Source organism: Haplochromis burtoni, unplaced genomic scaffold, assembly GCF_018398535.1.
Source record: "Haplochromis burtoni strain Fernald_Lab_line unplaced genomic scaffold, NCSU_Asbu1 Contig_325, whole genome shotgun sequence".
NCBI lineage: Eukaryota > Metazoa > Chordata > Actinopteri > Cichliformes > Cichlidae > Haplochromis > Haplochromis burtoni.
Window position 1 is genome coordinate 135,236 of NW_024582686.1, and position 14,862 is coordinate 150,097.

Sequence of the window (14,862 nt, forward strand, 5' to 3'; positions counted from 1 at the left end):
CACACACACACACACACACACACACACACACACACACACACACACAAAAGCTGAGATATTTTTCAGTCTTACATTTTTTTTCTGGTCTGAATTATTATGGCAGGAAGGCTCCAAAGCTTGTGGAGCTAAATTTGTCTGTGTGTCTGTATTTGTTTGCCTGTCAGCCAAGCAACATGAAAGCTTGTGAGGGGAGCAGCAGAGCTGTAACAGGAAGCAATCACTTCAGGAGCAGAATTATTATTGGGAGGTGACTTCTCACGAGAGAAGAAGCGAGGATGATGCACAGTCATCTGAAGTTAGTTTCATGATGGTGACCTGCTCCACAAGCCAAAGAAAGCACTTCCGTGGTTGTGTATAAGTGATGGCTGTCACATTTGTGTATTTCTTATGACTTTAGTCTGCATGTGGTCATCAACTTACAACACAATATGTTCCCTGAAATTAAACGGTTATCTTCAAAAAAAGTATAAATCATAAGTGGTGTTTTTTCACACTGATTTCGGCGTAAATTTAACATTTCATTGTAATATTTCAGAATCAAGATGAACCATCGAAAGACTTTTACAAGTGTAATTTGTTGCATATTGCTGTAAAGTGATGATCTTACCTGGACATCCTCAGTACCACAGTATCACAGCTCTACTTTCTTTTACTGGTGTGCAATTTGGCTGATATGGCCATATGATCATTTGTGACAGGGGTCATGTGGGTCAAGTGGGGTCATGAGTAGTATCCTGACATCCTGGCAGTCTAATCACCTGTTTATTTATTTAACAGCCAAACTCTGATCGACACCGACTAAAGCAGAGAGCGAGAAAGTGAAAGTAGCAGGAGGGGTTGATTAAGGTTCAGAGCTCCGTGGCTGGTGTTGGCGTGCATATCTCATATCCAACTGTTTGTCCAGCTTGTTATTCATTTTATAGATTGCAAAAATACAGATCCAAAAGTTCATAAAGATGTGAAAAAGAAATTTGGGAGGAAATAAAAAAAAAATTAAGCATCGTGTGCATAAAATGATGCCCGATTCATCTACCTGTAAATTATTTTCATCTGAATTAACGTTTCACCCAAATAACAGAAAAAAATCTATATTAATTAAACTGCAAAACTATATGTGAGAGGGTTAAAATAATACTTTTTTGTTTTTAATATCAGTCATGAGCTCAGTTATTGTGAATTTTGCCCTTACTACATTCAAAAAGGAATACAGCCTTTCATCTGGACTGTAAGGGAAGTGCAGTAGCAAAGCTTGCTGCTGCCCTCTTTTGGAAAGTTCTGGTGCTACTTTTAGATTAAACTTCGCTTGTATTTACAAGCCTTTGCCACACAGTGGAGACGCATGATGGACTATTATTTCAGTATTTAAACACCTCTTTCAACCACTCACATAAGTATGTCCACTTTGGTTTTTGGTTATCTTACTGCAAAGTCTTCCTACATAAATTTATGCACTTTATTATTTTAATGATCAGTTCTTAAAACTAAAGTTTACTCATTTGTTTCCTGTTTATAATAATAATAATAATTATTGCATTGGTTATAGATCTTGTGTAATAATGACTACAGCTGAACAGGTCGTCCACTGATGTCGGAGGTTCGATGCCCAGCTCTGAACCTGGCCTGAATATATCCACCAGCAAACAGTGCGTATGGCGGATGAGGCTCTGGATGAATGTGTGTACAAATAGGCAAATGGGGCCTAAAAAAGCAGGGCGTGTACAGTTACATTCATCACAGGACTGATGTTATCTTTCTGATGATATGGTATTTAGCCAATCACAAGAGTGCTTGGTGTTTATAAAATCTATTTTTTTCCTCCTTTCTTTAAGGAGGAATCTTGAGTGTTGATTTACTAGTTTGCACAAGACACAAAATGTAAAAGTTATAAACAAATGTGTTTTCATTTTATCGCATGCAGGACTGAAGAATTCTGAAAGTCTAAGAATGAGATGCAAATAAAGATATTTGCTATGCTGTGAGACGCACGCGTTATTTTCATCAGACTTCAATTTGAATATGATAATACAGGCTGGAATCACATGCTTTACCCGCATTTTAATATCAGCAGCACCACTATTTCTCTGGGACTTTGCATAGACAAAATTCACAAGACCAGAGTAAATGGAGTCCCTGGTCTTTCTTCCTCTGTGGGAATTTGAGGGTATAAGCATGACAAGGAGCTTCCATAGTAAAGAACGCATACACAATTAGTTTAGAGGTTATAATTTTAAGTACACTGAAACATTTTTCTGTCTTGTTCCTCAGTGCACCAATTACAGAAAGCACTGATCGTTTGGCTAATTTTCTCATCCTCTACCACATTTGTGTATAAGTGCTTCCACCAGCAGCTTTCCTTCTCTGAGTGACTTTTTGAATATTTCATCTCCAGCGTGGAGAAGGAGGGTTGTGTTACAGCAGGATGAGTGACTGCAGGGCAGGAGGGTTGCAGAGATCCACAGGTGGAGCCTCGCACACATACGTGCTAGCGGTAAAAGGCTGGTGGGGCTAATTAGATATTTAATAGCACAGACACATGAGAGCACACGCATTATTGTGATGAGAGGTGGAAACTGAACAGCACAGTAGCTACGTTTTGAGGATATGCTGGTTAAGGAGTATTAGTTACTCAAAAAGTTACTCTAATCAATGTCTTTATATCACTAATAAAAAATTATTGTAATGCCTTGCGAGCATCTTTGTGCTCACTGCTTTATGGTTTTACACCGCAGCTCTTTTACTCACTACTGTCATCAGCCAACCACAACAAGCCATTGCTACCCAGCAGACAGGTTATCAGCCCATGGAATGACTGTTATCATCTGTTAGCGTCATTCAGTAGGTGATCATGCAGGGCAGCTCTTGTAGCCGTGAGAATATGTAGGCTTACTTGTAAAATCTCATGCTTGGAGGCTTTTGGGGCTTTCTATGTGGTGGAAGTCTGTTTTTACCCAAACCCTGGCTTTCCCTAGTTACAACCAAGTAGTTTTGGTGTTTACGCCTGACCAAACAGCAAAAAACCCAAAACCTAAAACAAAAGACATATGAAACTCAAGTCTCTTCAGTGAACATCACTGATTCTCTTAATGCAAAATTTTATTGTGCTTATAAAGCGGAAACACTGGGCCTGAACGTCGTTTCAGTAACACAGGACTAACACACCTAAATGAGGTGACATGTACTTAGTTTGTGGAACAGGCCAGATAGTGTTGATATGTCTGGGAATGACAATAACTGACTGCAATCAGTGAGGTGATACAAACAAATGCAAAGTCATCGGCAAAAGAATGACCACAGTGGATCATTTAGCTGCCAGTGAGACTCGTATTACTCCCAAAAAGACCAAAATAGAAGTCCACCACTTAGCCACAAAATGAAAATCATTTCTGCTGAATATTGTGCGTGTCCCTCTCAAACTATACAGATCAGAGCCACAGAAAGGTCTCGGTCAACTTCTTCCCTATGCTAAACCAACAAGCGATGAAATCCACAAGACTGCTGAAGGTGTCTAGTGGTATCAGACAAGTGGAATTAGCTGTAGATCCTGTGACTTTAAAGGTGAGGCCTCCATGATTTTATACTACTTTTTTCCAAACACATCTCGCAAATGCTTGTTCAGATTGAGGTCTTGGGAATTTTGAGGCAATTTCAACTCTTTACTATGTTCTGCAAACCATTTATGAACATTCAAGGACTTCTGTTGTTTCAGTTATGAGCACAAGTCACTGTAACGGCCACATGAATGCCAGGTTTCCTATAGCAGCACCTGTCAACCTGGCTTCTTCCTGTACTGCATCACATTGTCATCTCTTCTCTCAATAAATGACACACATGCGTTTGTTGTCAGTCGCATGAATTAAAACAAAATGTAATTCCTCAGACCAACTCATACTATTTCATTGCTCGGTGGTAAGTTGGGCACACATGCCAATTATAGGCGCTTAGGAAAGAGGTTAGCATAAGAACTTTTGGTATGTTGCAATGTGTTCTGCTTTCTTTCTATTATATCCTTTTAGTAGTACCTGCCATTCTGGAGATGATCTGACCAAGAGTCTTGCAGTTTCAGCCATCAACAACTATGCTGCCCGTTTTTCCTGCTTCAACGCAGCAATTTTAAGAACTGCCTGTATGTTGCTAGTAATGTTTACAGGTGTCATTTTCCTGAGATAAACAATGCTACTCAGTCTGCCTGATAGTGGTTTTAAATGTGTGCCTGATGCTGTGAAACCCGATGACTCCATGAGTGTCTGCAGCAATCTATAGAACATATTATCGGGTTTATGAGGAGATCTAAAGCTCCTATCCCTACCATCACCTCCCAAAAATGTAGCACCTGGTTTTTTCATTATGTCTTGCTTTTAGTTTACCTGTTCACTTTTCATCGGAGTTCAAACGCAAATAACAATGACAAAGACATAAAGTGAGCAGGCATGAGTGGGAAGAGCACCCTACCTTTCTCAAGACCTTCAGGTGCATTAAACACACCTCTACTTGAGAGTTAGATCCTCCCACTCCCGCTCACCTGCATATAAGCACACCTGTAGCATCAGCAGCAAACAGAGCCTACTACATTCTTCTGGATCGTAGACTGACTCTACCTGAACAAAGTCCTGGTAAGGAGAATATATATCTTGTTGGTTTTATTCTTTTATTCTTTATTTTTAGGAATCAGACTTCCTTAAATGAAACAGGTAAATATTAATCAGTGTTTTTGCTTGCTTGTTTAATACATTTAATTAGCAATAAGGTTGTTATCATGGAATAATTATAATAATGCACTGACATGAATCCAAATAAAACTTCTAAACTTCTTGCTCAGTTTCATTCAAATGGTCAGCACACGTATTAGTCAGTTGATAGCGTGATGATGATCCCACATTATAAAATGCCCATTTCCTGCGGTACAGCGGGTCCCGTTGTGTTGCTGGAATTCACTCTGAATATTTTCTAGATCATTTTCCCAAGCTCTATCTCTCATCTGAACAAGGACTGTCTGTCTCCTGCTGGGTCCTTTGTATCATTGTGGGAACGGTGTTGTGAGGATCAAGTGACAGAGAGACAGAGAGGTTCCCTTGACCGCTAATCTGCTACTGAAACTTTGCGAGCGTATACACACACACACACACACACACACACACACACACACACACACACACACACACACACACACACACACACACACACACAAAGCCACCCTGTCCTTCACTACGTTTGACATCCAAAAAACAGTTAACCTTTTGTAAAGTCAAGGAAATACCATGAACACCTGTTGCGTTGGTACTAATATTACAGAGAGTAACATCATTGATCATTAAAAACAGAAACCAATTACAAATACGTGCCATTTGAAGGCGCATAGACACCTGTATCCTTCTCTGTTTGCTTCTGTTCTTTTAGAAATCCTCTATCAGTCTCTTCTTGAATATAAAACACATCTTATTATCATGCGTAAAAGAATATGTGAGAGTCCCACAGTCTCAGTGAGAGGCTCTTCTTCAGCCCATAGCCGAGCTGTGGTCATTTGCATTTAGATTTTATGCTGACTTGAGTTGAATTATGTCTGCACAGAGCTGAGACTGACAGACTGAAGAGTCTCCGGCCACGAAGTCAGTCATCTCTTGATGCAGATGCTTAGGATGAACAGCCACGAGGCAGCTGTGCATACGCTCATTGAAAGACTCCTTTCATCATTTTCAGTGGGCGATCAGTGGTCTTGAATATAAGACCCTACTTGTATTTCCATCAAAGTCTGCTGAAATGCTAGAATAAAGCACATTTGCTCAAGGATCACAAAAGAGCTTTTCTACAACCGGATCTCATGCAACACTACATTTAAATGACTGCCAAAGGTCAAACAGACTGGCTTTTGAAGTTATGATGTGTGTAATTTAAACATTCATCTGCTCTCTTCGAAGATATGAACCTGTAAGAGACTAAACCTCTGTGATTGTGCTCTGGTTCTGTTTCTCAAGTTTATGCATTTCCTCCGTCTTGTCTTTGTAGTTAAAAATAAACGTATAAGTACCCCAAGGGCAAGTCATGCTACATAGCCAAACTTAGCTAATATGTAATAACAGAAATTAACCATTTAATGTAAGATGAGAGCAGGTTTCAGCATTAAAGACAACTAAAAGTAATGGTTGGCAATAGAAATACACAACCAAAATAAATGTACATATGCTTTAAATACAAACAACTGGCTGAGATTAGTAGCTAACATTATAGCTAACTGTCAGCTAATAGCACAGAACTACTAAAATCAAGTTTAAGCTGCTCACTTGTTAACTTATAGGATGGATAAATAAATAAATAAAACACATTTAAAAGTTGTCATTAAAGTTATTCTAGTGAGTCTTGAGGAAAAAAATATCTATTTACCAACTGGTTGGCGAGTGTTTGCTGGAAGTCGCTGGCTGTCGGTATGAAATCAGCTGCAAAGAGGAGGCTACCTTTTTAATGTTTAATGCAGATTGCCACAGTTGCCTGTAGTTTGCTTGGAAGGTGCCAGTTGTCTGCAAATACTCATAAAATACTTACCGAGCAGTAGTAGAAGTTTTAAAAGTTTGAGGCAAACCTTAAACGAAGAATGTTCATCTTTAAAGTAAAATTTGTACTTCGTTGCCCCAACCAACACATTTCAAAAGGTGCAGCTTTTACTCTGAAGGCGCTCAGAGAGTAGTTAGTGAATCTTTGCACTCAAGAGCACATGCTCCACGGAAACTACCAACCAACAAAATCAAGCTTTTTGCCAAATGGTTGGGTATCTGGCAAGGTCTGTCGGGGCAAGGCCTAGCATCAACCTCCAGCGACCATTTGTCATCAGGTTGGGGAATACACATTTTGCCCTTGCGACCAATGGTGTCCAGGGCTGTGTAATTGGCGTCTTGTTCAACTGACCTGACATTTGTCACATTTACAAAAAATGCTAGACAAGTTAACGCCATGCGGTTAGTGGTCACATGACTGCAAAACCTTGATATTGTAAGGTAAAAGCTGTCCAGATCCAGTTTAAATTGAGTTGATAAAGGGGCCGTGAGGCATATCAGAAAGGTTGGGAACCACTGGCTTGAAACACAACATTGTTTAACCCCCGAACCTTTTTGCTTTGTTCTTTACGCCTTCACAGCCGCCAATCATGGCCTCCAGTATTTCAATGAAAAGCTACTCTATTGGCCGTCAGCCCTCCTTTTCCAGCCGTTCGCTGATGGACACTGGCCGTGCTCGCTCTCGGGCTTCTGTGTCTTTCGCTGTAGCGAGCCCGCTCACCCGTTCAGCTTCCATCAGCCAGGATCTCAACGGGCCAGCAAGCCTTCAAATTAACGGACTGCATGGCAACAGCACCAATGAGAAGGAAGCTATGCAGAGTCTCAACAACCGTCTGGCCAACTACCTGGACAAGGTCTGACAATAACACAGCACTCCACTGTTACGTTATCAGCCCAGGAAATAACACAAGCAGTAAGCTGAAAGACTTTGATCATTAACCTGTGTCCTCCCTTCTCTGTGGCTCTTTGTATCCTCCAGGTGCGTTCACTGGAGCGCTCCAACGCTGATCTGGAAATGAAAATTAAGCAGCTGATGCTCGAACGCATTCCCAAAGGTCATGACCTCGATTCCATGATGGCCCAAGCTCATGCTGTTGAGCAAGAGGTAGGCATCGAGTGGCAGGCAGGCAGGGGAAAAAGTCAGGTCAGCATAAGATCTGAGTTTAGAAGGGGCAAACAAGGCTCAAGGTTATAATGACTGATCACTTTACATAGACAAAACATTCATGCAAATATCAGATCTATTTTAGCAGGAAGTGCACTAGGAGAGTCATCACAGGCAGAATCAGCTCATACTTCTAGTTAACAAGTAGTAAAAGAAGCCAGGCCAGAGTTAATGATTGTTTTGTGCTTTTTAAAACAGAATTAGTCACAGTTCAATGAAGCTCGAACTTCTCACCAGCCACAAATCCAACTCTTAATGTATCATTTAGAAACCTTGTTGCTATTAGTGTAACACACAAAGGTAACATGAACATACACTAAAGTTAAATTATATTATATAAGCTTTAATCCAGGATTTAATCCTGTTATTGACCTATGTTAATATTTATCAGGTGAGGAAGAAGACCTTGGAAAATGCTCGTCTCATGCTAGAGATCGATAATGCTAAACTGGCTGCCGATGACTTCAGAATCAAGTGAGTGATTAATGATTGCACCATGGTGATATAAAGCTGTTTTCGCAGAATGATACAAAGAGATGTTTCTGTTAATAATGTCATTGACGCCTCTGTCATGTTTTGGTCAAATATTTGCTCAATCAACAAAAAAATGTTTGCACATTAACACAGCGTTTTTTGGAAAAAGTTATTTAAGTACTGATTATTAAATTAAAAGATTACTGTAGGAACACTAAAAAGCATAATAAGGATAGTATGTCAGCTAACATACAGTTTTCATTACATACAGCCAAATATTTATCAGTATATATCAGTAAATGTATACTGATGTTTGTGTTCTTTGAGTTTTTATTGCTGTATTAATTAATTTCAGGCTACTTTTGTAAGACTTCCTGACTGCATAGGCATTTCTTACTACTTTGACTAATAAATATTATGCAAAGGGAAGTCAGAAGCAGAAGTACAGCAACACAAATGCAAATGTTTAACTTTAATTATGAAAAAACAAAACATTAAAGTACTTTTTCCTGCAAACATGTTATTTCATATCCAGTATAGGCAGTTTCTACCGCAGTAAAAACAAGGGGGGAAAAAGCAGTTTATCTGTGGAGGTAATGAATAAAAGTTTACTGTAATATACGATGCTGCTCGTCTTTCCAAACTACTAGATGGGAGACTGAAATGGTGATGTGTCAGTCTGTGGAGCGAGACTGTATTGCCCTGAAAAAGGCCAAGACCGATCACGAGCAGATCATCGCCTCTTTGAGGGGAGATTTGGACAGCCTGAAAGAGGAACTTTACTTCCTCAAGAAAAACCATGAAGAGGTTAGTGTGTTTGCCACCATCCCCATGTTCTCGTTTTCTCTTCTCACTACTTGACATTTGTGTAGTCTCATTTTCATTTTGGCCCTCTCCCTTCCCCAGCCTGCCCTCACAAACACTTGCTTGAAACACGCTTGACCCACTTTGGTGGACTCAGTGGGCTTTTTTAGCGCCACCATAGACAGAAAACGATGTGTGGTTGAGGAGAGCGCAGCGATAGGTGGTCCTCTGGTTACTGTGGACAAAAGCAGCAGGTAGATCTGGTTGCTCACACCTGCTCTCTCTGTCCAGTCAGCTGATCCGAGGTGTTCTCCAAGGCAAAGATAAACTTACCCCCTCACACCAAAGGAGGAACTGATCTCCCTTTTACTGAAACAAGACTGTGTAGATCCTATTTGGTGCCACTTAGAGGCCACTAGAATAATGTGATGCAAAGAAAGAAGCAATATGTCCGAGACTGGAGGTTTTTAAAACCTCATTTTCACAATGAAACAATGAACTGCTGCAAATATTCAGCATGAATTTAACCAAATAAGAGTAGATTATTAGAACAGATCACACATTCTTAATTTTTTATGTATTTTACCCATGTGGTGCTTGCTTTGTGAATGTGAATCTCTGGAATCAATGCCTTTTTGTTGAATATATGGCAACTCATTTAGATAAGCAGTGTCTCTTTGGGGAGCATTGGGACATTAGATGGACCCTAAGCAAGAATTCAGTGACTAAGCATGAAATATATAAACTATAATTCAAGTTTGTTGCCCAATAAAGTTTAGAAAAATGTGTATAAACATATATCAAGAGCTTTAGTAATACACTACTTTAGAATAAAACAGACTAGTGACAGAGAACAATGTAACAAAGAAGAGAGAGTGAAAGAAATCCACCAAGCATGCTTGAGCAGGATTATTTGTGTGCAAGTTGAAAGGCCAGGGGTAAGCTGAGCTCTTTCCCATTCAGTATTTATGAGAAACATCTAAATAATTAAAGTGCCATCACATCCTCTCTGTCACTCTGCGGTGTAGGGTTCAGCGATCTCTTCCACGCCTTCTTCACATGCTGACTGTGGAAACCAGTGTTGGTTACATTTAATTAGAAGTGACATTTAATACACAGTGCAACTAAAATAATTTGGTTTAAAAATGACAATGTGAGCAATGTAATAAAAATAATCTCCTGTGTGCCTACAGGAACTCGAGCAGATGAAGTCTCGTATTGCCAGAGATGAGGTGAACGTGGAGGTGGACTCTGCCACCGGGCCCGAGCTGGGCACCATTCTGTCCGAGCTGCGTTCCCAATATGAGGGCATTGTGAAGAGGAACAAGGAACAGGCGGAGCAGTGGTATCGCAAGAAGGTGTGGGGAGTAATATCTAGCGTGAATCACTGTAATAATGTTGAATGGTCCTCGCAAAGTTACACAAAAGGTCACAGAAAACACTTCTTTGCCAGCTGGAGACGATGCAGAATGAGGTGAAGGAGAGCAACGAGGCTCTGAGGGGAGCTCAGGGAGAGCTGACCGAGAGGCAGCGCTTCCTGCAGACCCTGGAGGTGGAGCTGGAGAGTCTGCACAAACAGGTGAGCTGGGATGCAACAGCAAGATGAAATAGCGCACGGACATACTGTAAATTCCTTTAGCTTCCACTCATCACCAACTGGTCATGTTAGATGTTTTTTCCTTCCGACTGTCTTGTGCTTGCTCACAGGGGTTGTCTAATTGTTGGAATTTTCCCAGTTAGTGTATTTACCTTTAAATACAAAGCACCTTACTGTCATTTGACTGTATGTAAAATCGAATTGAAAAAGTCACTGTGTAGACAGAGAATGTCTACACAGTGACTACAGCAAGAAAAGTCGCCCATCCCTAGGAAAGGTTGTGGTGTAGGTGAGGGTGTGGTCTTACTTCACTGCTGTTTTTCCTTTCTGCAGGCAGAAGAGTGACGTGTCTGTGTTTCGGTTAAAAAAAAAAACATTTTGAGTTGTGCAAACATAGCCTAATACCCGCAAGAGCAGTGCAAACACACCTCAGGCGTGATTCTAAATTTATGGTTACGAGTATTAACTTTTCAAAAAGCCGCACTGAAATATGGTGTTGTATTAAAGAAAGAGATTTGTCCAACAGCAACAGAAAATCCTTACAGACGTCCAGATAAGTTTCGTGTACATTCTTTGTACATTTCCAGACCACTGCATCTTATATTCTGGGAAAAAATCATTTTGTTTTTCTTTCGTTTAATCCTGTGTTGACAGTAAACATGTTTTACCGTGCAGGGACATATCACATTCAGTTGCAAAATAGTATGGGGTGAGGTTCAGTGGCGAGGTGGGTTAATTGTGTCTGAGCAGCAAATGTTTGCTTTAGGTGCCAAGGACTTGTCCGTTCACAGGAGTTTGTTGATATGGGCTTGGGAAGCAATTTCAGAATCAGGCGACCTACTATGTAGCATCATATTACTGATCGCTGGTTACAACACAACACAGCAGAGTCACTGTTATGAGGAGAATCATAGGGTTATCATGTCCGGTGGACATGTCGGTGTTTTTTAACTTGATACTGATATCACGACTATGAGGAATATTCACGGCAATTCCGGAAATAGATTGCTTTGTTTTGTTCCCTTTTGCTTCTCAGATAGCAGCTCTGGAGGGAAACCTCGGTGAGACAGGCCAAAAGTATTCTGCTGAGATGGAGCGGCTGCAGGTCACCCTGAACCAGCTGGAGGAGGACCTCTCTCAGCTCAGGCTGGACATGCAGCGCACCAAGACCGACTACGAGCAGCTTCTTCGCATCAAGCAAAACCTGGAGATGGAGATCGCCACCTACAGACGCCTGCTGGAGGGAGAGGACTCGTAAGTATAGCAATACTAATAAAGATTTAGCGCATGTCTCAAAGGGAAATTATAATTAAGTATGCTTTACCCAGCCCTTTAAAATAAATCTGTATGTTAGCTTTGGCCAGCAGGTAACACAGAAACTTTAGTGAAGAAGTTAGAGAAGGACAATAACACACCTGATATACTCAGAGATTATGGTGCATCCTTGTAGTTTGATGTTCAGTCAGAATGGGGATAATTTGGCTACACTGTTGCCTTGATCACAATACCTGTATGATCATCTTACATCAAGCGTTTCTTAGCCTGCCGCCTGGCATTGTTGGGTGTAGCTGTTCTCAGATGTCAGCTTTGGTGAGAACACTGTTACTGTGGCAATGTTCTCAACAAAGTAAGCAACAGACAGGAAAACTGATGAGAGTGTAAACTGTACTGCGTTGTTTATAAAACCTAATCACAAAAAAATATAATAATAAGCAAGTTGTAAGAAACTGAAGCTTGCTGTCAGTGTCCGGCGTGTTTCATGCTAAGAGTCCTTTTAGGGCAGTGTTTTTCTGATTGGCTGCCCCTAACAAACCGAAGGTTTGAACAACAAATGGGTGGGGCTTTTGCACTCACAGCCAGATCTGTGTGCCTGAGGTGACTATATTAAGGATATCTGCTCTCACTGACATCAAAAAGAGCTAAAAACTGAAATAAAGCTGCATGAAACCAGCTATTATAAAATATATATAAGTTCCCTTTAAATGATTGCTTTGATTGTGTTAGTCTTGCTTTAATTGAAAGGTAATTCTAACAGGTTTTCTTTCTGCCCTTCAGAGTCAAAGAAGTCCCTCCTCCACCAAAAAGTGAGTGAGTTATTGAAAACTTTATGGAAGTAAAGAATGACCAAAAGTGAAGTTATGAGAAAGATAAGTCAAGCAAAAAAGGAAAACTGTATTCAAACTCAAATGTAGATCTGAGCCAGCATTGTAGTAGACAGACAGACAGAAGGGTATATCTATCTTTTACCACACCCAGGAGGCCCACAACTAATTATAGTTATGTAAATATCCAAACAATGCACAAACCACTTACAGCTCAGCTCCTATAGCAACTAATGTGGGTCTGAAAACATTCCCCCCCGTGTTGTGTGTCCTAATCTCTCTGACTTGCACTGCTGGATTAAGAAACTGGAGTGTGATGTGATGTGAGATGAATAGGTAACACAACTTTTACAAACTCTGTGCTTTAGTAGCAGTCACATATCATCCTATATGTGAAACTACTAAGATTTTACATTTTTTAATGTATTTATATGCGTAAAAAACTAGTTTAGTCAGCCTCACATTCTCTTCTCATGTCTTTTAAACACAGAGGAGCCCGAAGTCCGCACCAGAAAGATCGTGAAGGTGGTGACTCAGACCATGGTCAACGGCAAGGTGGTGGACGAGTCCAGCGAAGTGGAGCAGATTGAGGAGTCGAAGAAATAGAACAAGCAAAGAACCAGCTGAAATTTTAAAATAAACAAAATAAGTAGAAGTTAGAACTTTTTTCAAAAAAAAGGAGAAAAGGAAAAACAAGAAAAATTAAGAGTCCGCCCTATTACTCATGAATTGTGAAAATGAAGCTGAGAGCATTGTTGGAGGTACAGTAATGACTGACTATGAATGTCCTGTGTTTCCTATCATCTCACATGAAACGCGATTCAGACGTCACTACAAACAAGCTATGCTTTGCATAAGTTCATTGACTTTTAGATAGAAATGTGTGAAAACTGACTGATCACTGCTAAACTCTGTTTTACTAATAAAGGGTTTTGTAGTCAAATGATGTTTAATTCCTAGTGCGATAACATTCATTTTACTAAATGAGCCTCTGTTCCTTTTACAACAATTTCATGTCTGCTGTTTACTGTTTGCATTCTGAATACAAAGACAGAATAAATCCACAATGTGTCCACCTTCTCTATTCTTACATCACCTTTGATAATTGCCTAGATTTTGGGATTTTTTGAGTCTGAATTGAACAATTTAGAGTCAGCCTAAAGGCTTCATGAGGCTATTCTTCAGCACAGAAGTGCTTTGCCATGTTAAACGTCTGTGAAGGTTCTCATTCAACCAGGTCATCATAGTCTAAGAAGATTGGAAAGAAAAGCGCCTGGACTTCTTTAAGTTGTTTGAAGACGTTTCACCTCTCATCCGATAGCTTTTCTTTCCCAGCTCCTTAGGCCATGTTTAACAGTTTTTATTTAATTAAACACGTTTACTGAAGTTAAGCATAAAGTGCAGCCAGGTTTAAAGGGACAATATATAAACAGCCATGAAAAGTACAATCTGGGGCGGTCGTGGCTCAAGAGTTGGGAGTTCGCCTTGTAATCGGAAGGTTGCCGGTTCGAGCCCCGGCTTGGACAGTCTCGGTCATTGTGTCCTTGGGCAAGACACTTCACCCGTTGCCTACTGGTGGTGGTCAGAGGGCCCGGTGGCGCCAGTGTCCAGCAGCCTCGCCTCTGTCAGTGCGTCCCAGGGTGGCTGTGGCTACAATGTAGCTTACCATCACCAGTGTGTGGATGATGTAAAGTGAACTGGATGTGTAAAGCGCTTTGGGGTCCTTAGGGACTAGTAAAGCACTATACAAATACAGGCCATTTACTTGTGGTACCAGACAAAAAGTATGGCGATACCAGAAGTAGTAGGAATCATCCAAAGTAACAGACAGTGCACACGAGAAGTGCGGAAGAGAGTGCAGGCTGGTGGAGTGGGTGGAGATGAGTGTCGGGGGTTATTTGTGACAAATAGATGGCAGCAAGAGTGAAAGGGAAGGTTTACAAGATGTCAGTGAGACCTTCTGTGATTCATGGTTTGGATACGGTGGCACAAAACAACAATAATGTGGCATATAGTAGGGTGGGCCTTGATGACTGTTTCCCTCTTTTGTTACAGGATTGTGCCATACTGCTGCTGTCTTGTTGTTGTTATCTTACAAGCGTCTATGGACTGGCCATGACTGACTCCTGGTTTTATGGTCTTTTACTTGGAATTGTTTGATATCTTTTAATCTTGCTT

At 40.6% G+C, this 14,862-nt stretch overlaps 1 protein-coding gene across 1 annotated transcript; it reads left to right on the forward strand.

Moving 5' to 3' along the window:
* Positions 1 to 4,544: 4,544 nt before the first annotated feature.
* On the forward strand, positions 4,545 to 13,622 carry si:ch211-243g18.2 (uncharacterized protein LOC559906 homolog). Its single transcript, XM_005941821.2, has 10 exons — positions 4,545 to 4,610; positions 7,124 to 7,396; positions 7,522 to 7,647; positions 8,099 to 8,181; positions 8,832 to 8,988; positions 10,179 to 10,343; positions 10,439 to 10,564; positions 11,619 to 11,836; positions 12,638 to 12,666; positions 13,175 to 13,622. Exons 2-10 carry the CDS (start codon positions 7,133 to 7,135, stop codon positions 13,288 to 13,290), a joined length of 1,284 nt encoding a protein of 427 aa, XP_005941883.1. The 5' UTR covers positions 4,545 to 4,610; positions 7,124 to 7,132; the 3' UTR covers positions 13,291 to 13,622.
* Positions 13,623 to 14,862: the final 1,240 nt, after the last annotated feature.